The sequence below is a fragment of the Chrysochloris asiatica genome, unplaced genomic scaffold, assembly GCF_000296735.1.
Source record: "Chrysochloris asiatica unplaced genomic scaffold, ChrAsi1.0 scaffold00070, whole genome shotgun sequence".
In the NCBI taxonomy this organism is placed as follows: domain Eukaryota; kingdom Metazoa; phylum Chordata; class Mammalia; order Afrosoricida; family Chrysochloridae; genus Chrysochloris; species Chrysochloris asiatica.
The window spans coordinates 11347946-11375028 of NW_006408588.1; the positions used below are offsets into that span (position 1 = coordinate 11347946).

Sequence of the window (27083 nt, forward strand, 5' to 3'; positions counted from 1 at the left end):
CTGGGGTAGCACTCTCTCCAAAGGAGCCACAGTGAAAGAATCAAATTCAGATATCAACACTCTCAACCCAGGAGTTCACAAAGGTATTTTTTAGAGCTGGATAAATAAACTCTGAAAAGCCGTTTCTTTTTCTCTGCTGTAAATGCAATATATTGATTCAGGCCTCAATATTTCATGGCATTCACATGGTTCAGTAATACAGAGGATTTATTTTTATCCCTCATCTCAAAAATCTGAGGCTGCCCTTAACGCTTAGCAATGACAGCTTCATTTCCCCCTCCTCTTTCTCTCCTGCACCCAGAACCCTGTTTGTTAGTTAAAAGGATGATTATTTCATAACACACTCCATTTTCATTTATGTTCAATTTTTTTTCACGTCTTCAAGGTCAACAGGCAAAAGAATTCTAAGGGAGAAATTTTCTGGCAGAAGATAGGGTGATTTAGGGTGAGTGGATGTTGGTTAATCCAATTGTTTATCTCATAACAGGAAATCATTGATGTTGAAAATTGAAAATAACTAGGACTTTCTCAGGAATCCTAGATGGTGCAGGATTTCCTTGCCCTGAAGACATTCCTCATTCAGAACATCACAGTGAGGAAATTCTTCTTTATGAATGAATCTTAAATGCTTTAGAACATTTCCATTTGAAAAGTGAAATCTATTTGTTCTAACAGAAAGACTTACAGACTAAACTGGCATTTTAGTTTTGTCTCTGCACTTAGTTGGTTAATTTCCAGGTTCTCTTTGATGTTTCTTTTTTGCCAATTCCGTCCTAGTACTGGGATCACCTTCTCCAGAAAATTTTTTTATCTATTCAGTCGTATGTGGCTGACATTTGGTAGACAATGACTATTCCTTCATAAATACTTTTTCAGAACTAAATACTTCGTCAAACCTACCAAAGTCTAGGTATGGAGTCATGGTATGGTGCTGCAGGTTAATGCACTGGACTGCAAGGTAGGTTTGAGCCACAAGCTCAGTGGTTCAAATTCACCAGCAACTCCTTAGATATCCTATATAGGGTTGCTATGAGTCAGAACTGACTTGATGGCACTGAACAACAACAACAACAACAACATCATAATCTAGGTATGGAGTCCTGGTGTGGCACTGTAGAATAATTCCCTGGACTGCAAGGTCAGTTTGAACTGCAAGGTTGGTGGTTCCAACTCACCAGTCACTCCTCGGAAACCCTATATAGGGTTGCTTTGAGTCAGAATCAACTTGGTGGCACTTAACAACAACACCACCATCATCTGGGTGTTGGGACATAGTAATAAACAATCAAACCAATTTCAGACTTTCTAATCCTCCACCATGCATGAATTTGTGTCTTTCCATTCATCTTCTAGCATATACTAGGAGATCAATGAATGTTGCAGAATGAAGCTAAACAAATTCATTTCACAATTTCATCATTTGAAACATAGGGTCACAATAAGCCAGAATGAAGTCGACTGCAGTAGGTTTGGTTTGGGTTGGGTACACTGAGATAGTCAAAGGTTGTGAACTTGAAGGATCTTTACAGCTCTGAGGTCATGAGATTTTCTGTTCTCCACCTTAGGTGTCCCAAAAGATAACTTTGCCTAGTTGAGAATCCCATGCTGCATTGAATTGACTATCGCCAAGCTGTCTGCAGACTCTTTGAAGTGGAAATTATGCACTGGAAGACAGCTGATCCCAGCAAGTCACAGCTGCTGCATTCAGTGTCACCTGCTCCTTCCTCTCCTCATCGGGAGAGCTGCCATAAGCACGAAACTTCCCTGGGAGGTGCAATGCAGAAGAGTCTCAGACTTTTCAGGGTCGGTCAGCCTGCTGACACCAATCACATGAAACTACTGAAGGTCTACTGGGGCATTCCTGCACAAAGCAAAAAGGTAAGCTGATGCTTACAAGAGACTAAAATAAACGGACAAAAGAAAAAGGCAAATCAGTATATTATACTTTGCGTGTGGATCTGACTCATAGTGACCCTGTATAGGGATTTCAAGGAGCAGCTAGTGAGTTTGAACTGCCGACCTTGTGGTTAGCAGTCCAGTGCTTATCCTAGAGCATCACGACAATGCAAACTTACAAGATGGAAAAGATGACTCGACAAAATAATACAAATAAAAGCAGAGCCAAATGTTTAGATCATCCTAAGTGCTCCACAAATACTGGTTGTTTTTATTAACATTAGTATTACTGTTCTATCTATATTTCTGGTCTTTATCATTGGACATGAGCTCTTCAAATAAGTGGAATACAATCAAAATTCCCTGTACTGTTAATTCCCTGTGTGCCATCCCCTTGGCTACACACCTTCAATGGTTCCAGTTCTTACCCTGATAGCACTCACCTAGGAAAAAAAACAAGAAACTGAGGAAAAAGATGGAGAGAAACATGAAACAGAAAAGAGATTCATAGCCCATGGACTGTGAAACCTGCATCCTGAACTTAGAGAAGGAGGTACGTTTTCCCTACACATTGCATCCCATTGCAGTGTTATCTAACAGGTCACTTAAAGTTTGCTCTGGCAGAAGACTTCTGTATCCTCATCTTCAATATTCATAGTCTTCATCAATATGATTTGCTTTGATGTTCCTCTAAGATTTCCTATAGTCCACCGATATCCTTTTAGCATTTCATTTGGACAGCTGTGGATTCCCCTGAGGATTTCCTAATTGGGAATGGAAGCCCAGGTCATGAACCTATTACAGCAATATTCATACCTCTTTGCTAGTTTCTTAAGTGTGAGGAATGTCTTTACAAGAGCTTTTAAAGACTGCTTTTCAAACCCCATGAGGAATTTAAATGGCAAATTTACTAACAAGGAAATTTTTAAATTTATACCACATGAAGACATTATTTCTGTACTGATCACATTGTTGATTATTTTTAGAAGAAAACAGACCTTTCCACACTGGTCAATTCTCAGAGTTGCTGAGTTCATCTAAGCATTCCTTCCACTTCAGCTCATGTTCTTATGCTACTTGATCCTACAGAAAAGTCACCAAACCCTAAATCTGCCTCTGGGATAGCATACGGATCCAGCAACCCATTACCCTGCAGTGCAATATACCTATTAATAAAGGGCTAGAGCCATCTAAGACAGCAGACCATATGGTGCCTCAGTTATTCAATAAATATATTACCATAAATATTCAGCATCAGGATTCCTACTAATGATGATGTCTTCTAGAATCACAAAAAATAAAATGAAAATCTTCACAAGCAATCTTCTTTTAAAATCAGATTCCATGTTTTGGGGTTGGTTTTTCTTTTATGATTAAAATAATAAGCCCACTGCCATTGAGTCAATTTCGACTTACAGAGACTCTGCATTGAGTTTCTGAAACCTTCAATGTTTATGGGAACAGACCACTTCATCTTTCTCCTCCTGGGACGCTAGTGACTTAGCAGCCCATTACCTAACCAACAGTGACACAAAGCCTCCTTGGTTAAAACAATTGCAAAGAATTATTAAGGAGCTCTGGCAGCGTAGTGGTTACGAATCGGGCTGCAAACCGCAAGGTCAGCAGTTAGAAACTACCAGCTGCTCCGTGGGAGAAAGATGAGGCTTACTGCTCCCGTAAAGATTTACAGCCTCGGAAACCCTGTTCAGAGTCGCTATGGGTTGGAACTGACTTGACGGCACTTAACAACAACATCATTAAGGATCTTTTATGTGTTGGTCATTGGGTTAAGATCTGGGGTTGCAGAAGTTGATAAAATCTGGGTGATCTCCTTTAAAACTATTGAAAGGCTTAGTCACATCAACAGGAAAGAGATTAAGAACATACAAATTACAAACAAGAGTTCGTAAGTATTCTGAGGTAGGCAGCAGTGGATCATTACATTTTCATCAGTAATTTTAGTAAATAAATAACTACCAAGTAAACCACAAACATGACTTGCCAAACACATCTTGTCATAAACCTTTAAAGCCACAACAGCAATAAGGCTACTGTTGGATTTGTGTGTAGTGGAATCAATTCCAATTCTTGACAACCTTATAAAGCAAGGTAGAACTGCCCTCTAGTTTCCAAGGCTGTCATCATGTTTCTCCCATGGAGTACTGAGTGGGTTTGAACTAGTGACCTTTTGGTTGTTAGCAGTTAAGTACTTAACCACGACACCATCAGGGCTTCCTTATAAGAGTATTGCTGTTATTGTTGTTAAGCGCCATCAAGTCAGTTCCAATCCATAGCAACCCTGTGTAGGGTATCCAAAGAGTGGCTGGTGAGCTTGAAGCGCCAACCTTGTGGTTCAAACTGACTTTGCAATCCAGCTCATTAACACACAGCACGAAACCAGGATTCCTACCGAAGTATTGTTGTTGTTGTTAGGTGCCATCGAGTCAGTACCGTCTCATAGTGACCCTATGCACAACAGAATGAAACACTGCCCAATCCTGGGATAACCTCACAATCATTGCCATGTTGAGCCCACTGATGCTGTCACTTTGCCAATCCAGCTCGCTGGGGGTCTTCCTCTTTTTCTCTGACCCTCCACCTTACCAAACATGATATCCTTCTCCAGTGACTGGTCCCTCCTGACAATGTGTCTGAAGTATGAGAGACGAATTTAGGCCATCTTGGCCTCTAAATATTAGGTAGATATTAAACCAGTAAACTACGAGTCTTAGAATCTATTCTGACTCATGGTGAGTCTCTGCATGTTCGAGTAGAACTGTAGTCCATAGAACTTTCAATGTCTGAGTTTTGGAAGTAGATCACTGGGCCTTTCCTCGAAGGCATTTCTGTGTGGACTTGAACTTAAATCCGTTGGTTAGCTGTCAAGTGTGATAATAGCTCCATACCTACCAGGTATTCCAGGTAAATATTAGAATTCTTACTTTTAACATGAGGAAACCAAAGCATAGAGGCCAATTTGTGTTCACAAAGTCAGACATCTAAAAAGGCTCAAACTAGAATCCAATTCAATTTCTTCCTAAATTTCAAGCTTTGGCTCTTAATCATAACACCAAACTACTTGCTCATGTTTTTATTTTGTTTGGTTCTGTTTTCCCTTGCATCCAGACAGTAAGCTTCAAAAAGGGCAGAGGCTCAAACTATCACGTCCTTCCCAATGACCCTAGGCTGGTACCTGAATAATATTTCTTGAAAGGTTTGCTTTCAATAGTAAATGCACAGCTCATTGCTCTGAGGGGCAGTGAACTTTCCACTGCTCAATCCTTGTTTTGTACAATTTATACAGCTCTACTTTCTCAGATTTACAGCCTCGGAAACCCTGTAGATGGTCGCTATGAGTCGGAACCAACTCCACGGCACATAACCACCACCACTTTCTCACCTTATAAAGCAGCCTATATCATCCCTGAACCACAGTGAGGTTTGCAGAAAACCAAATGGGCTTGAAAAGCTAATTCTGTGGTAATTACATATTGATTCCTAAGTTAGACTCCATTTGTACATATTTGTACATATGTAATTTAAGATATGTTGTATATGTGTTTTATGAGAAGGTAAATTATTACCTTATTAGTTCATTAGTGCTCACACTCCACTCATGCTCTTCTTTCTTGATGGCCCTGGGATCAGCTCAAATGATTTTTTTAAATGTAGAAATGGGCATAACTTTGACATGTTGACCTTACTGGTCAGAATGATGAAACAATACTTTGAGAAATAAGATTAAGTTAGAAAGAGACTTATATTTTCTCTACTAAATGTTACTTTTTTTTTTTTTTTCAAATAAAAGAGACAAATGATCAGTGAATGGATGCATCTCCAGAAACCATAGCTGGAAAGTTAAAGATAGTGTTTGCTTCGGCCTTTCCAGAAATATCACTTCATTCAAAGGAAACATGAAATGATTTTAATTCTGGCTCTGTGTCAGTACTGTTTTATGTAATCATATCTGTAACCACATGACTTTGAACTTAATAATATGGAAGTGGATTGCACTGTTATCCATTTTTAATGCTCAGATATGTAAGTTGTACATAGTATATATATTTAATCGGTACTTGTTGCTGTTAAGTGCTGTCGAGTCAGTTTGACTCACAGCGACCCTGTATGAGGTTTCCAAGAAGTGGCTAGAAACCACTCAGTTTGGAACTCAGTTCAAACTGAGTTGGAACCACCAGCCTTGCGGTCCTAACTGGCATTGCAGTCAGGTGCTTATTCTCCAGCGCCGCACCCAGTTCCATCATTTAATGATTTGTGAATAAAGTGGTCACATAATTGGTGGTGATAAGCCTAGTTTATGGTGCAAGTATCATTCCCAACTGGATTGTTCTATCATGCATGCATACGTATGCCCCCTCCAACATGCTTCCTATATACGACAGACTGTATACAATTCTTCTTTGTGGGTGACACAAAGGAGCAGCATTTCTCCTAGGCTCACAGAAGCCTGAGCTTCTGTGGATCTGAGGATCCACAAAAGGAGCCAGAACGCATCTTACAGAGAAAATAGCAGCATGAAAGCAAGTGGGAAATGTCATTCTATTCATTTAAAAACCCTCTTTCAATGTATTTTACATGACTCACATCAAACATCAGGTAGAAACTGTGTGCATAAGGCTTAGTCCACAATAGATATCAAGTTGCAACAAACTGCACTTCTGTATGATGGACTGGGCACCAGTTAAGGAGACCACCAGGGTTCCACTTTGAGGTAAAGTTCTCCCATCTTTATTCTCTTACAGATGTTGGTTCTCTCAACACAAACACACACGAAAATCCCTTTCTCAGAAAGGCTCTTTCAGGGACTCTTGGCACTTACAGGCTTCACTTCACATTCCATTGGGATTTAACTAGAAATAGGATTTTTTTAACAGCTTTTGAGGTTAAAAAGTAGAAAGTACTGGCAGAAAAGACATAGCTCTCCCTTGTCACCTTTTTACTGAGCACTTGTTTACGAAACCCCTAGAAACAGTAACAGATGTTATGAAATGCTTACTCAAAGCAATCTAGTCAACACTATTCATAGAAAGACCAAGTTCAGCGACAGAAAAATCCATATATTAATAAAGAGAACATTTTTAGTAGTTATTTCTTTAACTGAAACCTCTCATGAAACTTTCTTAATCTAGCAGTTTACCAAGCACAATTTGAAGGTCTGACACTCTTCCTTCTCTTTCTTACCCTAACCAGAATGCGGTTAAGTGCCGTTGAGTCAGTTCTGACCGGTAGGGTTTCTTAAGGGCAGCTGGTAGGTTTGGATCACTGACTTGGTAGTTAGCAGTCCAGAGATTATTCCACAGCACCACACCAGGACTCCTTTAACCAGAATACCTCTAACAAACGCATACCAAATTTATATTAATGAGCTAATAAAGAATAGATGGATGCATGCATGACAGACATACAGAAAAGCAGTATCTTAGGTTAGAACCCCAGGAAGATGCAGACCCTGAAATAAGGATCATTTGTATTGATTTAGTAAGGAAGCACTCCAAGATACACGAGGAAAAGTGGCTCTACTGGTCTTATGAAGGCAGGGGAGAGAAGAAGACAAACAAATATATCGGCAGGCAAAGTACCATAGACACTTGCTCTAGTCAGAAACCACCAAGGAACTCTGAGGTGTACAGTGCATCTCAGAGTGTCTCCTCTAGATCAACAGGACAGCAGTCTGAGTACAATGTTTCTAAAAGCTATTGCAAGGAAAGCAAACTGAAGCTTTGGAACCAGTTCTAAGGAATCCAAACTAATTCAGACAAAGAATCGGCATTGCCTGATATGGATAGGTAGATGACAAATCACTGATAAAAACTTGTTAGTTGCTCTGGACTGGGCCCCAACCTATGAGTACCCTTCCTAAGTATAAGAGAACACAACCTATACCATATTCAGGACTGTTGTACGCTCAAGTCCCTTGTTGAAACCACTGTGTATTTTGAGTGACTTCCACCCTAGGGGGCTCATCTTCCAACACTATATTGGACAATATTCTGATGTGATCTATATGATTTTCATTAACAAATTTGTCAAAGTAGATTGCCAGACCCTTCTTTCTATTTAGTTTACATCCACCCATTCTTTGCATCCATGCATCTCTGCAAACATCAGTCTGAAATGTGTGACCTTGCTGGTTTATTAATTACCAGTGTGTAGCTTCCAGCAACACAACAACACTCAGCCAGCAAAGTAGAGACAGATGGGTATGGGGAAAGAACTTCAGACAATTCAAATCCAAAATCTCATCTATATATTAAAACAGCATGATTCAGAGAAGTCACGTGGCTTCCCCAGGATCACCCATATTGTACAATGCAAACCTAGGGTAAGGATCTAGTTTTCCAGTTCAGGGGACTTCAGATGTCTTTTGGCTGCTATGAGAACCTGCCACAAACAAATACATTCTTTCAGAAATCTACAAAGAGCTTGATTACATGAAGAAGAATGTGGCATCAGGATTGGAGGAAGACTAATTAACAACCTGCTAAATGCAGATGATGCAACCTTGCTTGTTGACATGGTGAAGAGGACTTAAAGTACTTAAAGATAAAGATCAAAGACCACAGTCTTCTTAATACATTGAACCTCAATGTAAAAAATAAAAACAAAAATTTTCACAACTTGATCTACAAATAATATCATGGTAAAGGGAGAAAAGATTGAAGTTGTCAAAGACTTCATTTTGCTTGGATCCACTATCAATACTCATGACAGCAGCAGTCAAGAAAGAAATCAAATGACCTGTTGCATTAGGCAAATCTACTGCAGAAGATCTCTTTAATGAGTTCAATAGCAAAGATGTCAGTCTGAGGACTAAAGTGCACCTGATCTAACTAACTCATGGTATTTTCAATAGCTTCATATGCATGTGAAAGTTGGACAATGGATAAGGAAGATCACAGAAGAAGTACTGCATTTGAGTTATGGTATTGGAGGAGACTATTGAAGGTACCCTAGGCTGCCAGAAGAACAAACTGGTCTTTGTTGGAAGAAGTACAAGCAGGCCATATTTTTGTCTCCCATACTTTGGACATATTGATAGGAGGGATTAGTTGATAGGAGGGAGAAGGACACCATGCTTGGTAGAATGGAGGGACAGTGAAAAAGAGAGACCCATCATAAAATGGATTAGCACAGTGACAGCAACAATGAGCTCAAGCGCAGCAGCAGCTGTGAGGATTCCGTTGGACACAGGATAGCTATGACATGGATCCAACTCGACGGCACTGAACAACAATGATGCTGAACAGGTTTCAACAAGAGTTTCCAGACTAAGAGAGACTAGGAAGAAGACCTGGAAATCTACTTCTGAAAATCAGTAGATACTGATGGATCCCTATAGATCACAGTTGTAAGATCCTGTTCTACATGGGTTCACCATGAGTCAGGTGTCAACTTCAGTTAACAGCAGGAAGTATTTTTTGTATCTTTTTATTGTGAATGAAGTGAAGGTATACAGAACAGATCATTAGTCCCACATTAACCAAATTATACTCTTCATGCCATTACAGTGATTGCATACTACTCCACAGACCATCAGTTAGCAGTATTTACCTCTAGACACCTTTTCCCTCCCCACCACCTGCTACTTGTCCTGTAACCTGTTTCATTTAACAAGGAAATCCTTTCTTAACTTTTTACAATAGTGGTCTCATGTATCATGTGTCCTTTTGTGAATGGCTAATTTCACTCAGCATAATGTCCTCCAGGATCATTCATGTTCTAAGGTATTTTGCAGATTTTTCATTCTTCTTCAATGTTGTGTAACAATGTATGTACCAAAGTTCATTTATTTAGCCATTCTCCTGTTGATGGGCACTTAGGCTGTCTCCATCCGTTTGCTGTTATGAATAGTGTTGCAATGAACATGGGTATGTATAGTCATATCACAGGTCATACTTCTTGAGGATATATACCAAGTAGAGGGATTTCTGGGTCATAGTATTGCTGGGTCATACGGTATTGCTATTTCCATCTTTTTGAGAAAGTGCCCTATGGTTTTTCACAGTGCTTGCACCATTTTACAGTCCCACCTACATGGCATACGATAATATCTCATTGTTGTTTTGATGTGCGTCTCATGTGGCGCTGTGGGTTACTGCACCAGACTGCAAAATCATTTGAATCGCAAGGTCGGCAGTTCAAGCTCACCAGTAGTTCCTTGGGAACCTGATACAGAGTCGCTATGGGTAAGAATCGACTCTATGGCACTTAACAACAACAACAATGACTAATGATTGTGAGTATGTCTTCATATGTTTGTTGGCTGCTTAAATAGCTTCTTTGGTGAAGTGTCTGTTCATGTTCTCTGCCCATTTTTTAGCTGGATTGCTTTTCGTCTTCTTGATGAGGCATTGAAGTGTTTTGTAAATTTTGGAAAGTCATCCTTTTGCTGATATGTCATTTCCAAACATTGTTCTTGGTCTTTGGGTTCTTTTTTTAACTCTTTGGTAAAATCCTCTTGTGCACATAAATATCCAATTTTTAGGATGTCCCAGTCATCTATTTTGTCTTCTGTTATCATAGTGCATTGATTCCATGTATCGGAGCTCCTAGGTTTGTCCGTGTTTTCATTGTCGATCTATATAGCTCTAGGTTTTACATTTAGGTCTACATGAACTAGTTTTAAACAAAGAGAAACACTGAAGGATTTTACACAGGTAGAGACACGGTCAAAGATGCATTTTAGAAAGTTGAATTTGGTCCAGGAGGGAGGATGGGAGGCAAGGGGATTATTTAAAGGTATTGCAATAAAGTTTGGAAGATAAATAGCATAAGCCCATCTATGAAAGGTTATGGAGCTCCTGTAGCGTAGTGGTTATGAATCGGGCTGCAAACTGCAAGGTCAGCAGTTCGAAACTACCAGCTGTTCTGCAGGCGAAAGATGAGGCTTTCCGCTCCCATAAAGATTTGCAGCCTCGGAAACCCTGTATAGGGTTGCTATGAGTTGGAACCGATTCCACGGCACATAACAACAACATCTATGAAAGGTTAACCTGAAAGACTAAGGCAGTTTCAGGTTGAATGGAGAGGAGAAAATAAATTGTGAAAGTATTTTGTTGGGATAATAGAGCCTTGATCCAAATAGTAATTAATAACACTGATTATGGTGGTAACTGTTTTCTTCACTGTTGTGGAAATAGATTATCTTTTGGTTGTTCTTTTCTCTGGGATATTGCTTGCACAATAAGAATAGACAGCATGCATACCTCTTCCTAAGAGGTCAAGATCGCACTCACAAATACACCAAGCTTGACAAGATCAGAGTTACTCAGAATGTGGGGCTTGGTAGGAGGATGGGAAGGAGGAAGAGGGGAAGGAAATAATTTCTGAAATAGAAACACGCCAGTGGTGCGCAGCTGACTGCACAGTCTGAAATAGTTACAAAGAGTTCAAGATAAGTATAATTCGGAAACATATTCATGGACCTCCACAAAGCAATGCCATACGCAATTGAAAATTTCAATACATCACTGTGGACAGCTAAAGCGAAGCTTTGAAGACACTGAATGACCAGAAAGGAAAAGTATCTTTTGCAAATAGGAAGAAAGAAAGGGAGAAAGGATGGAGGGAAGAAAGAAGGGAGTAAGGAAGTAAAAGGCACCCAAAACAGAAAGCAGTGATTTTTATTGGTTTTAGATCACAGTCACAGAAATGGCTTATATGATAAAGATCCTTTTCCATTCATATGTGCTGATAATCTCAGAGGCTTGGCCTGGATGCAGGTACCCTTTGGAGTCATGGCACCCATTAGAAAAGGGACCATTCTCTGGGCAATGCCAATTCAGACTCAAGGAGGCAGTGGTCACAAGTCATTCTAAACAAAGCACAGTGCAATGGGAATAAAATCCATGGCCCGTTGCTTCTATCAAGGATGATTTGTCCCCCTTTTTTATAGAGTAATAAAATATATTAATCTCTTAGCATCCCTTACTAATCAGTGAATAAGAGGTAAAAAAAAAAAAGACATATGCAAAACCAGAGCCAATATAAAGACAGAGGATTCTTTATTCATAGCTTGAGAGTTTATTTAGAAGTAGAATTGTTTCTTGACTTGAAAATAAGTAAGGGTTTCAAAAAAGTTTGTGGAATAATGGAATGTGAAGAGAATTCACCTTAAATGTCCTACAACACTTTTTATACCACAATCCACTGGTCACATAAGAAAAAAATTTTTTCCCTCATAACAACCTCTGGTTCAGGCAAACTTTCTTGCATCACAAACATCAATTAAAGCAATTGCTTCTTTTGGCGCAAATTTCCTCCTCCCTTCTTTCTGCCCGACTTTGATTCACCTGTCGATTGACATTCTTGCTTCATTACTTGCTGCCAGCTCAAAATGCAACCCTGATTCCTTAGCAAATTACTTCTAATCATCCTCTTCCTTAACATTATCACTGCAGTGGACTGTCAGGGGCATTTAACAGACTGAGGATGATCACAAACCTGTTGTGGCTCTGAACTCCATAATATTTGGCCTTGAATCAGACAAAAAAGTTGGAGCGGATATGCCACTGAATTTGCCCTTCACGATGAGATATTGATTTTCCACAAATAATGCACTCACGTAAACAACACGTGGAAATGGTGACATTAAGTAAAACAGTTCTGGTACAGTGCACACACGCCCACTGCTGCTGCCACTGTCTGAAAATGTTACTTTTGATCATAATTGTATAATAACATATTGAAAAGTCTTGGATGGACTTTGGTAACCCGCACTTCTTGCTAGGTGTCCTTTAGCCAGTTAAGACTCATAGTGACCCTATGCACAACAGAACAACACACAATGCCTGGTCTTCTACCATTCTCACAATTGTTATGCTTCAGACCATTGCTGCTGCCACTGTGCCAATCCATCATGTTGGTGGTCTTCCACTCTTTCACTAACCATCCACTTTACTGAGTATTATGTCCTTCTCCAGGGATTGGTCCCTCCTGATAAATCACAAGTATGAGAGATAAAGTCTCACCATCCTGTCTTCTAAGGAGCCCTCTGGCTATACTTCTTCCAACACAGATTCGTTTATTATTCTGGCAGTCCGTGGTACTTTCAATAGTCTCCTCCAACACCATTACTCAAATGCATCAATTCTCCTATGGTCTTCTTTATTCATTGTACAACTTTTACATGTATGTGGATACTGAAAATACCATGGCTTGAGTCAGGCGTACCTTAGTCCTAAACCTGACGTCTTTGTTCTTGAACACTTTTTTGAAGAGATCTGACAGCAGACTTGCCTAATGCAATATGTTGTTTGATCTCTTGACTGCTGCTTCCATAAGAGTTGATAGTAGACTCAAGAAAAATGAAGTCACTGACAACATCAAACTTTTCTCCATTTATCATGATTTTATTTATTACTCCAGTGGTGAGGAATTTTCTTTTATTTACACTGAGGTGCAACCCATATTGATGGTTTGGGTTTTTGATCTTCATCAGTAAATATTTTAATTCTTCACTGCTTTAGCAAACAAGTATCATCTGTATACTGGAACTTGTTAATGAGTTTTCCTCTAATCCTGTTACCATGTTCTTCTTCATAAAATCCAGTTTATTGGATTATTTGCTCAACATACAGAATGAAAGAATATACTTCAGGAGCACACATTTCCTGATTTTAAACCATTCTTTGTCCCCTTATTCCATTCCAAAGACTGCCTCTTGGTCTATGTACAAGTACATCATGATCACAATTAAGTGTTCTGAAATACCCATTCTTTGCAATGTTATCCATAGCTTGTCATGATGCACACAGTCAAAAACCTTTATATCGTCAATAAAGTACAAGTAAATATCTTTCAGGTATTCTCTGCTTTCCGCCACAATTCATCTGATGTCAGCAATGATGTTCCTCATTTCTAAGGTATTTGCAATGAATGAGTCATTGGTCTTGCGAAATTCTATCATGGGATCTCCAGCATCATTCCTATCACCAAGGCCGTATTTTCCAGTTACTGATCCTTCCTATTTGTTTGCAACTTTACATTCCAATCACCAGTCATTATCAATAGATCTTGATTGCATGTTAATCGATTTCAGACTGAAGAAGTAGGTAGAATTCCTCAGGTTCACCACAGCTGGCTTTAGTAGTTTGTGTGTAAATTTGAGTAACAGTGGCAGAAACTTGTAGTCATACGGATAGTGTCCAATCATAGACAGCATTGTACTTCAAGATAGATCTTGAAATATTCTTTTTGATTATGTATGTGATGCCATTCTTCAATGTGTCATTCCCAGCACAGCAAATGATATGATTTTCAGATTCAAAATGGCCAATACCAGTCCATTTCTGCAAACACTGATCTTTATGTGCTCCATATCATTTTGACAAGTTTCAATTTTCCTAGATTTATACTTTGTGCATTCCACATTCTGATTATTAATGGATTCTTATAGGTGTTTCTCCTAATTTTGAGTTGTGCCCCATCAGCAAATGCTTTACTCCATTCATGTCATCATGATCAACTCTATTTTAAGGAAGATGTTCTTTTTGTGCCTTCCAACCTGACGGGCTCATCTTCCAACACTATATCTGACAACAATATTCCATATTCTGGTGCTGACAGCATTCCACTGCTGTTTGTTAGTGTTTCAATAACTAAACATTCATAAGTCTGTCTTAGTCTGGAAGCTGAGCTGAAACCTGTCCACCATGGGTAACCCTGTTGTTATTTAAAATACCAGTGACATAGCTTTCAATATCACAGTAACTAAAGCTACCACAGTAGAACAAACTGACAGTTGAGTGGGGTGAGGGGGTAGTCCCCCTGGTAATTGGAAAATAAGCTACTGAAACTGTGTTTATTTCTATTAAGTTGATAATGCTAGTTACACAGTCCTCTGAAGTGGAGCCATTAGGTTATGTCCTTTCTGCTTATTTCACAGTTTAATTATGTCTTCTTATTGCCATTGTCTTTGACCAATGATCAGAAGTCATCTTAGTCACATGTTTGTCAGCATGGCCCTATAAAAGGATCCTTGTTTCTTGTATACCTCACACTTGAATTCAGCAATCTCTGCTAGAATCAGTTACAGATTATATTGTGTAAAAAAAATATTGGCATAGTGCACTTTCAAAAATAACAAGCAGAGGGTTTTTGTGATTGAAAAAAAGGTGGTGGAACTTGTGCATAACCTGTGCATAACCCCCCACCGGTACCACCCGCAATCTGAGTGAGTACTCACAGCTAAGTCCTTATCCAAAACTATCATGGTCTAAGGGGATGGCCCCACCCAGTAACACTGAATGGTTGGATTGTGATGGGAGTATACATACTCCTCAGCTCCCTTTACCCAATATTTCAACATTTCAGAAGGACAAGTCTACCTCTAGAGTTCCCAGTTGGACCAGCTGAGGTGATGGCAAGTGTCTCTCATTCAACTTTGTCTCTGAGCAAGCCTGCTGTTCTCACTCTCATTCAGGACCTGCTTCCTGGAGGATCCACCATAAAACTTCCCCCCACCTCTGAGTCTGCTTCCAGGAAATTCAACCTAGGGCAGCAGCGGCACATACGGTTTCTTTTTGCTTTGTGATTCATTTGCATATTGTTTCTGGTGGAGAGAATACACTATTATACCTGCATTGCTGACATGAGATTATATTTGCTAGATGGATTGTTCATTTTAAAATGCCTAAGAGGGTCTCCAGCCATTGGCCTCTTTGCTTGCTTGGCCCACTCTTTGAGGCCCATTATTCATTATTCACCAGATGACAGGTGCTCATTAAGAAAAAGAAAACATGGAGCCAATTGGAAGAGGATTTACATTTTTATTAAATTTCCTTGACTCTTGCTTGATTTTTTTTTTTTTTAATAGAACTGCTCTTATTTTTATAAATTGTGCACCTGTGCTCACGGCTGCCACTGGGCTGAAGCGTCTTTATTTTCTATGGCAAGCTAAGTGGGGCACCTGGGGACTGAATATCCAGTAGCCAGAAATGCTAAGAGCCACTTCTTTTGTTTCAGAAAATGTTGTTGCTTCTCAATATCACGGTCTAAATGTCTGGCCAGGAATGGAGTCTTGTCTGATTAGGGCTACATGATACACATGGACTTCCAGAGATCCTGAACTGACTCAATGGGCCTAACAACAACTTGCAAATACTTGGAGTCCCTGGGTAGTACAAATGGTTAAACGCTAGGCTGCTAACCAAAAAGTTCACCCAGATGTACCTCAGAAGAAAGGCTTGCCTCTCTACTTCTGAAAACCCAGCTACTGAAAACACTACTGCAAAACACATGACCCTCTCTACTCAGCTGGGATTGATCAATCATCGCAATGGCCACACAGAACTCAGGGACAATACTCACAGTTAAGGAATTTATCAGGGAAGTGAACAGGTTACAATGTAAGATTAGAAATATTCAGGGCACAGTTCTTCCAGTCAAGACAGCCACTTTATTGTAAGCATTGTTTTAAGCTTTTATTGAGAATTAAGGATAGTTTACATGGGAAAACATCGGTTTTGCACTTATCCTGTTATATTTCATTTCATTGCAATGATTATAATCTCCTCTATCCATCATCATTCAATAATATTTGCTTCTATTCCCTGTGTCTTTTTGTGTGTGTGATGTACACAAAAATACTCAGGAATATATCATCATTTAAACAACCAAAGGGCACATTCTGCAAATGCACGCAGGCCATTCTTGACAGAGCTAATGTTTCAAAGTGCTTTTGAGGCTGCAGGAAAAGGCCACAAGACACATCATTCTACCATAAGCCTCAGCAACCTGAAGGCACCTGGCTCTAGCTCCATGGGTCAGGAAATCTGGCTCCCCCAATTAAGTGCCTGTAACCACCCAACTCTACAAGCCAATGGCCTGCAACTCAATCAGCTTTACTAGCTCTGTGGACGGGATGTCCAATGCTACTCTGTCTCAAGTTGTGGCTCTTGTTTCCACTGCTGCTGCTGCCCCCTGCATCTCCTCCAGCATCACAGCTTTCTGTCCTTGGGTCAAGGAGGTTCAATGCTCAGGAACCTTGAGGTCCAATGGACACACTCCACTCCTGGCTCTTTGACGGTGGTTAAGATCCACACCTCCTGCTCCTCAGATGGCTCAGTTTATACCCATGCTAGAGTTTCAAGGTTTTACAGTTACAAGTAACACTATTAATATTCACAGAAGAATCATGCCAGTCTATCAGTATCTTCTCTCTTCCTCTCCTATTCAGACCCATCTGGGAAAGAGTCATTGGGTGGAAGTTACAAAGACTAAGGCTAGATGAGAGGTATTAAACACTTCACTGCACCACACCTATGGACCACAATTTTCCTCTAACACACAACACTAATATTTATTATGCATAGATTTTCATTGGAGGGTTATACAATGCAGATTCCTAGGCATTTTCCCTAAGTAACCCTATTCCATTATGTCTGAAAGAAGGATAAAAAGGATAAAACATGTGAAATTTCCTCAAACACTGATAATTCTGGTGACCAAGGTCCAACCACTGTGTTTGGAAAAACTGAACCCTATGCTTTAAGCTTGTTTGTTTGTTTTCTATGAAAGAAGCATTCTAACTGTGAAAATTATGCATCCAATTCATCTCAAGCCTTCCATATAGGCAAAAGCTATGCCACATGAACTGAAGTTTCAGCTATGCCCATAGAAAATTCTATAATGAATAACAAATGGTAAGTCCTCAAAATGAACCAGTCCCATTCTGTGTCACCTACTAAAAAGCTTACTGCTCTGATTCCTTCATATTTCTCCCTCTAATAACGGAACCAAAATTTGGCATATGTGTAGGATAAGCAGGACTCCTTGTGCGGTCAGTGATTAGTCCACCAGCTGCTCCTTGAAAACCATATACAGGGTCACTACAAATAGAACTGACCCAACAGTACTTAACAACAACAACAACTAGGCTTCAAATCACAAGGTCAGGAGTCTGAGCTCACCAGACACTCAATGAGAGAAAGATGAGGCTTTCTGTTCCACCTCAGAACCAACTTGACTGCACTTAACAACAGAAAAACAGGAATGTGCAAATAGGTATTTAAAATGTTGAGGATTTTTGTTTTGTTTCTAATCCATCCGGCAGATAAATAAAAGAGGATCTTTGTCTCATGATTTTGTTGTTGTTGTTGTTGTTAACTAGTGTGATCCTGAAGAGATTAAAATGATCAATTCAAATGCTCAGGGAGAAAGAATGGTAATGGTCATCACAATTAGAGATAGAAAAAATGTCAAAACCTTTCATAGCAAAGGTGTCTTTAAACAGCCTCTTATGATTTCAAACTCAAACGTTGTGGTCAGACAGAAACACAGTTGTTTTGCAGTTGATGCCCTGTCTCCAAAGAATGTCTCCATAAGCCTTGTTTCTCTTTTTAGAATTCCTCTACACCCCAACAGCCAACTCCTTTACAGAAAGAACAAAAACATGAATTCTCCTTTGAAGGAAAACTAGAAATTCCTCAAAATGTGTCCATTACCAAACCAACTGCATTCCAAAGAATATCAACATTTTTTTCCTGTTGACTGTGTTTCATCTGAATTATGCAGGGCAATCGGTTTTATTTGCTGTACTGTAAATTTGGAAGGTAGCAATGCATTGTGGAAATTATATTATTAGTTGCTAGGGAAATTTAAAAAACAACAATAAATATATAACTAAGGATGAAAGTGTATGGCAAAAGGAGAATTATTCAGGTATCCACGACACAGCTTTTGGCTTCAGTTCCTATATTATTTTTTCAATGCTGGTAGCCTGACAAACCAGTCACCAGGACTGCATGCCTTTGCATCTCAGCAAAAGGTACGAAGCACAAAGGATTCAAAAGTCCACTCGTTAGAGTACACTGACATTCAAAACCATGACCAAAGGACCTCATGATCTTTACATCTGTATCCTGGAGGCAAAGGATCACAGTAGAAAACTTTCAATCTCATCACTACAACCTTGCCCTGAAGATAGAGAAACAAACTTTCTCAATATACTTTAGAATATTGAAGATATTACCCCAGATTATTTTTAAAGTGTGTGAGCAGAGAGATGGAAGAGGGTAAATACCACTCTAGTACTATGTTTTCAGATTGGGAGTCTTCTCAAATTTTGCATTCTACTACAATGTATGAAAGTCACTTAATTAATATTAGTTCCCACTAGCTGGAAATGGGCACAAACACAGAAGCTTCTAATCAACTGAAGAGTGTACATAAGTATTTTACATTCTATGCTGAAGTATGAAGACAGACCAGAGGGAGAGACTGGCTTCTCTTAGAGGAGGGATAGAGGATTATTAGGAAGTCCTTCACAAAGACAAGACATTTGAACTCAATGGATCAGTGGAAGCGGCCGGTTAAAGGTTGTGAGGGGAAGATCATTTTTTTTTTTTAAAGAAGATCCTGAGAAAAGGTATGGGAATATTAAAAGACATGACAATATCATATATGGTGGACGAAAATGGTTAAGAGGAGTTAAAAGTACATCTTAACTGTACCTGAACAAATGAAGAAACGTAGGTAGAGATCGAATATTATGGTGATAAGTCCCATTCCTCAGAGGAAAGTACTGAGACTCACGTACTGTTCATTTACTTGTGAATATGATCAGGTGAATTGCTCTACAGTAACGGTGACTACATGTGGAAGACATATTATAATGGGGGGCGTAAAGGAGCAGGAGTCCCAGTAAGAAGCTGATGCTGTCAGGTAAGAGAGATCGATGTCTTTGACTAGCTCATCAAAGACAAAAGAAGCAAAGAAATAAGGTGGACACAGGTAAACAGTCAACATAATTTAGTAATAGATTTGTAGCTGTTAAGTGCCGTTGAGGCAGTTCTGTCCAGCAACCCTGTGTAAGATTTCCAAGAAGCGGCTAGGGGGCTTGAATCACCAACCTTGTGGTCAGCAGTACAGGGCTGATATCTTAATAGACACTAAGCCGTGCTGCGGTGTGGTAGGATAAACACTGGACTGGTAACCACAAGGTCGGTAGTTCAAACACATCAGCCGCTCTTGGAAACCCGAGAGAGGGATGTTATGAGTTGGAACCTATTTGACAGCACACAACAACACAACAAAGCTCTGTAGCTATTTATATATAATTGTTTAGTGAAGCCTATAGTGTAGTGGTTACAAATCGGACTGCGAACCTTAAGGTCAGCGGTTCGAAACTACCAGCTGCTCCGCGGGAGAAAGATGAGACTTTCTACTCCCGTAAAGATTTACACCCTCGGAAACCCTGTACAGGGTCGCTATGGGTCGGAACTGACTCGATGGCACTTAACAACAACAGCATTCATTTAAAGACAACTGAAACTTTCAGATTTTCTTTGGCATAAAGTTGCCTAACATGGATCTCCTAAATCAAGTACTTGTAAATAATTCAAATATAGAGATTTTCATTAGTCTCTTTTAAAGTTTATTTTGCTGCATTTTATAATTTTGTGAAAGCTGTCAATATCAATCTTGAAGAACAGTTACCTGAAAATCCTCAGTGTGAATATTTAAATTGTATTCATATATACATCTCACGGAATCAAATGTAAAAAGATACTAAAGTACTATGCAAGAGCCCTGGAATGGTGCTGGAGGATAAACAGTGGACTGCTAAGCTCAAGGTTGGAAGTTCAAATCCACCAGCCACTCTGTGGGAAAAAGATGAGGTTTTCTGCTCCTGTAAAGATTCACACTAAAATACAGAATGTTGAAACATTATGAACAGCATCAGAATGTTGTCAGCTATAGTGTCAGAAGACGAGCCCCACAGATTAGAAGACAGTCAAAATATACCTGCAGAAGAGCTGCCTCCTCAGAGTATTGTTGACAAAGATGACAAGAATGGAGTAAAAATTTCAGGCCACCTTCACTTGCTGATGGGGCACAACTCAAAATAAGGAGAAACAGGTATAAACATCCGTTAATAATCAAAACAAGGAATGTAAGAAATATGAACCTAAAAAAATGATAAACTGTCAAAAATGAAATGGAGCACATAAAGACCAATAGCCTAGGCATTAGGGAGCTGAAAAGGCCTAGTATTGGCCATTCTGCACCAGACAATCATATGGCTTATTATGCTGGGAATGAAAATTGAAGAAGAATGGCATCACAAAGAACATTCCAAGATGTATCTTAAAATATAATACTGTCTATGATAGGATAATAGCCATATACTTATAAGGAAGACAAATTAATACCACTATTATTCAACTTTATATGCCAACCACTAAAGTCAGCAATGATGAAAATGAAGAATTCTGCCAACCTCTTCAGTCTGAAATTGAACAAACATGCAATCAAGATGTACTGATAATTACTTGCAATTGGAATGCAAAGGGTGGAAACAAACAGGAAGAGTCAGTAATTGGAAAATATGACCTTGGTGATAAAAATGATACTATAAATCTAATGACAGAATTTTGCAAGACCAATAACTTATTCATTGCAAATATCTTTTTAAACAACATAAAAGAAGAGTATACACATGAACCTTGTTAGATAGAATACACAGAAATCAAACTGACTACATCTGTGGGAAGAAATGGTAGGAAAGCTCCGTGTCATCAGTCAAAGCAAGGTCAGGGACAGACTGCTGAACAGACCATTAATTGCTCATATGCAAGTTCAGGCTGAAGCTAAAGAAAATTAAAACAAGTCCAGAAGAGCCAAGCTATGACCTTGAACATATCCCACCTGAATTTAGAGATCATCTCAAGAAGAGATTTGATACATTAGACTCTAATGACCAAAGACCAGAAGAATTGTGGGATGACATCAAGACCATCAAATAGGAAGAAGGCAAAAGAAGACAAGAAAGAAGGAAAAGACCAAAATAAATGTTAGATGAGACTCTGAAACTTGCTCTCCAATACAGAGATATTAAAGCAAATGGAAGAAATGAGCAGATCAAAGAGATGAACAGAAAATTTCAAAAGGCAGCCAGGAAGACAAAGTCAAATATCACAATGAACTGTGCAAAGAAAACCAAAAAAGAAGAACATGCCCAGCATTTCTCAAGCTGAAAGAACTGAAGAAAAAATTCAAGCATTGGCTTGCAATGTAGGATAAGCACTCTACCTCAAATTAGTTTGAACTGCAAGGTCATGGTTCAAACACACCAGCTATTCCTTGGAAACCCATACAGGGTCGCTATGTGCTGGAACCAACTTGACGGCACTTACCAATAACAACGAAAATGGGCAAAATATTGAATGATGCAGAAACTATCAAAAGAAGATGGAAGGACTACATATAGTTACTGTACCAAAAAGTAAGGTTCAACCAGTAGTATATGATCATAAGCCAATGGTACTGAAGGAAGAAATCCAAGGTTTGCTGAAGGTATTGGCAAAGAACAAGGGTCTTGGAATTTATGGAATAAAAATTGAAATCTTTCAACAAACTGATGCAGCACTGGAGACATTCACTCATCTATGCCAAGAAATTTGGAAGACAACTATCTGGCTAACTGATTGGAAGAGATCCATACTTGTATCCATTCCAAAGAGAGGTGGCCCAATGGAATGCAGAAATCATCCGACAATAACTTTAGTATCACATGCAAGTAAAATTTTGCTAAAGATAATTTTAAAATGGCTGCAACAGATAATTGACAGGGTTCAAGCCTGGTTCAGATGAGGATGTGGAATGAGCAGTTTCATTGCTGACATCAGATGGATCTTGGCTGAAAGCCGAGAATACCAAAAAGATGTTTACCTGTGCATTACTGACTGTGAAAGATGTTCTACTTTATGAATTATAACAAGATATGGACAACATTGTGGAGAATGAGTATTCCTGAACACTTAATTGTGCTCATGAAGAATCTGTATATCAATCAAGAGACAGTCGTTCAATCAGAAGAAGGGGATACTGAATGCTTTAAAATGAAGAAAGGTGTGTGAAGGGTTGTATTGTTTCATTATCTGCATGCTGAGCAAACAATATGAGAAACTGAATTAAAAACATGACATCAGGATTGGAGGAAGACTCATTAACAGCCTGCAACCGACAGATGATACAATCTGGCTTGCTGAAAGCAATGAGGACTTAAAATACTTACACATGTAGATCAAAGACTATAAACATCAGTATGGGTTGCACATCAGTGTAAAGAAAACAAAAATACTCACCACTGGAGTAATAAATAACATCATGATAAATGGAGAAACAACTGAAGTTGTCAAAGACTTCATTTTGCTTGGATCCACTATTAGTACTCATGAAAGAAGCAGCCAAGAAATTAAACAACTATAGTAGTGTAGTGGTTACAAATCGGGCTGCTAACTTCAGGGACAGCAGTTCAAAACTACCAGCTGTTCTGTGGGAGAAAGATGAGGCTTTCTGCTCCTGTAAAGATTTACAACCTCAGAAACCCTATGCAGGGTCCCTATGAGTAGGAACCGACTCCACGGCACATAACCACCATGGCATTAGGCAAATCTGCTACACAAGACCTCTTTCAAGTGTTCAAGGGCAAAGATGTCAGTTTGAGGACTAAGGTGGACCTGACCCAAACCATGGTATTTTCCATAGCTTTATATGGACATGAAACTTGAACATGTATCAGGAAGACTGAAGAAAAACTGATGCATTCAAGTTATGTTACTGGAGACGAAAATTCAAAGTACCACAGATTGCCAGAAGAACAACATAATCTGTTTTGGAAGAAGCACAGACAGCCGGAATGCTCCTTAGAAGCCAGGATGGTCAGACTTCTTCTCTCGTACTTTAGATATATTATCAGTCTGGACCCGTTTGTGGAGAAGGACAATAGGCTTGCTAAAGTGGAGTTTCAACAAAAAGAAGGAAGACAGACCCCAATAAGATAGTGGCAGCAGCAATGGACTCAAGGGTTACAACTGTGAGGATGGCGTGGGACCAGAAAGTGTTTGCTTCTACTGTACACAGGGTCACTATGAGACAGAACCAACTTGGTGGCACCTAATAACAACAACAACAAAGGATTCCCAGGCTTGTAAACCCAGTGAAAAAGAATCAAGTTGACAGCATTGAGTCTACGTGTAACAATATGCCACAGAGATAATGTTTTGTAAAGGCTCCCTGCAGGACATCAGCAGAGAACCAACAATTAGCATCTTTCCATATCCTCTTTGAAAACTTTTAATTTAAACAAAAACAATTGTGGAGTTATAATAAGGAACCTATATGGAAACTCATATGGGTCAATCTTTGCTTACGACTTGTTTTTAAGTACTGTTAGGTCGGTTCCCATTCATAGCAACCCTGTAAAGACTTTCCCCGTAAAGACTTTCCAAGGAGCAGTTGGTGGGTTTGAACTGTTGACCTTGTAGTTAGTAGTCCAGGACTTACCCTACAGTATCACACCAGGATTCCTAACAATTCTTCAATTAAAGACTCCCAAAGATTGCAAATTCAAGGCAGAGGAAGGGCTAGAGCTAGGCATTCATTCTTCAAACTTGTCATTCTCAGGTAGGTATTTACCAGAGTCCTGTTGCGGCTCTATAGAATAAGCACTGGACTGATAACTGCAAGTCAGCAGTTCAAATCCACCAGTCTCTCCTTGGAAATCTGATACAGGGTCGCTATGAATCAGAACTGACTTAACAACAAAAACTTCAGCTGCAATAATCATGAAGGTAACACAGGTCTGGATGAAGTACTGCTCTTTATACATAAATCTACAGAACAGATGGTATGGCAACTAATACCAGTCCACCACTTATTTCATTGGTTGCAAAATAGGATGGATTAAAAGAAAAATGGACTCTCCTTTAGCTAGTGGTTTTCAATGAAGAGTAAAATGATGTATCCAGATATATAATCAACCATCTTCTGGGAAGACAGTGCAAATGCATAGCCCTGACCTGTAATAGATCCAGACCCCTTCATGCAATCCTTTACATGCGTGCTGCCCAGAACATAGTGGGGATGGGACGTTGGAGAGTCAATTGATCATCTTTTGGATTAGATTATACCTGGTTAACAAATGAACATTATTCTTAAAGATAATAGCAGCAGGCTTTATACTCATTCTAGCAATACCTGAAACTGAAAAGTCCTCCTGTGGAGATAGCAGCTTGTCAGCACAGCCCAACAGTTTGTGAACAGCAGACTCCACCCAGGGAAGGTGGTTGTGTTCATCAAACCCACCTGCTCTTACTGCAGAAAGACCCACGAGATCCTTTGCCAATTGCCATTCAAACAAGGGCTTTTAGAACTTTTTGATATTACAGCTTCCAATGGCACAAATGCCGTTCAAGATTATCTCCAGCAGCTCACAGGAGCAAGAACGGGATCTTGGGTTTTTATGGGTAATGATTGTATAGGTGGATGCAGCAATCTCATAACTAACCAAGAAAATGGGGAGCTGTGAAAGCAGCTGGCGGATATGGGAGTTCTACAATAATTACAGAGTGGACCGTAGGCTGATGTCCCTTTGGGAGCTGGATGGACTTGCCTATGACAACAGCATTTCCTGGTGGATGGATCTGATGCTCTTCTTTCCCAACTACAACAGCCGTTTACCTAAAATTCTGAAACACACTAACCAAAATGAAGTGGAGGAGGAAGATTATTTGACAAAAACTGCTTCTTTCTTTTGGATCAATATTTTTAAATGGACTGCCTTGCCCTCCTCGCTCCCCCACCCACACACACATACACAAAAGGGTCAAAATGGTTACTGGTCTGGCCTTGGGTTTCCTCTGGGTTGACCTTTTGGGTTCCAAAAAACCAGATCAAGTTCTGGCTTAGGGTTCACTCACCAACCAAAAGGACTTCTTCCTTTTTGGCATGTTTTCCCTAGTATCTGTTCTCCACGTGCCAGCATTTCTGTACCTCTAAAACCAGTATTTCTAATCTTTATCCCTGGCCCTCCAAGCTGAACCCATACTGGTCTTCTGTGATTGCTCAGCAACTGAAATCCCTTCTGATTTGACCCCTATAGCAGAAGTACATCTATCTGCCGACTTGCCATCTCACCACACCCCACCCTACCCTACCCTACCCCACCCTGAGAATCATACTCTGAACCAGTGTTGTCAACACTGACAACACTGACAAATCTTATAGGAAATGTTAGACAAGTCTGCATAGGATCTGAAAAACCAAACTGAAAAACCATATGAAAAGTTCAGCACTGTTAGTCTTCACTTGGTACCACAGGGATTCAGAGGTTGCATATTCTTACATATGATGGTCATCCAGGTAATTCTGAACAAGTTTGTATTGTGATTTAAGTTACCAGCAAAACTTTAAAAAGATTTGTTGTTCTATCCTTTTTTCAAAAAAAAAAAATATGGAAGGAGTCAAATTTGAGAAATGATTCTCAATCTTTCTTTTTTTGCCTTTTTTTTATTTTTTTATTTTGACATTCTTGAAAACTCAACTCCTTATTGTGAAGTTTAGTTTTCTATTCAAGAATTAGAAGTTTAAATTAATTTCCTTAATGTGGTCTCTAGTACAAACGGTGTATTTCGTTTATAATAAAGAAGATGCATAAATGAAAAAATAATAATAATAGCAGCAAGAGACTATGAACTCCAAAAGAGATCACATCATATTTTCATGTAATTATTATGAATAATAGAACAGCAGGAGAGACCTAAGCTAATTAATAGCAAACAAACAAACAATCTCTTTATATAACGTTTTTATAAGCGATGGCTTTAAAAGACACAAGATGTTTTAAATGTCAGCACTCTACCTCAAGATGGAGATAGTTATGTGGTGGCGGGAGCACCTTTCCATGGCAATGAGCAGAGACTTCTCCATCTAACCAGCAGTACCAGAGTCTGTGCTAAGGATATACAGCAATTATGTTTGTTTGTCTTCCTTAAGCAACCAGAATACATGAAGAATGAGAAGTATACTCAGGAAGATGTTTGACCTTTCTGTCATATGAACTTCTCCCTTGTTTGCCACTGCTGCAGGCTCAACCTTTCACCAAGGTCTAGGCTGGTCATGCAGGAATCCCAGAAGCTACAATTCAATGTACAACTAGGGTTTTGTTTAAACAAACCTGTTAATTTTTCAGGCAAGCATAATCTCCAGCAAGGAGTGGGACCTGAACCGTGACAGAATAGAAACATCACCTCTACCACCCATCACATTTGAGGTGCCTCAAGCAATTATGAGTCAAGCTGCTAACCTCAAGAACAGCAGTTTGAAACCACCAGCTGTTCTGCAAGAGAAAGATGAGACTTTCTGCTCTTGTAAAGATTTACAGC

The 27083-nt window shown here is 39.4% G+C and overlaps 2 protein-coding genes across 5 annotated transcripts in view; one reads left to right on the plus strand and one right to left on the minus strand.

The window, feature by feature from the left end:
* The window catches only part of NRXN3 (neurexin 3), a 1807186-nt gene that overhangs the window by 617436 nt on the left and 1162667 nt on the right, over positions 1–27083 (minus strand). The gene's annotated exons all lie outside the window — the stretch shown is intronic.
* LOC102826512 (location of vulva defective 1-like) overlaps positions 16193–27083 on the plus strand; it is a 30099-nt gene continuing 19208 nt past the window's right edge. Inside the window, exon 1 of the mRNA XM_006864783.1 lies at positions 16193–16262. Within this exon, the coding sequence (XP_006864845.1) occupies positions 16193–16262 (70 nt within the window). The remainder of the gene's footprint in view (positions 16263–27083) is intronic.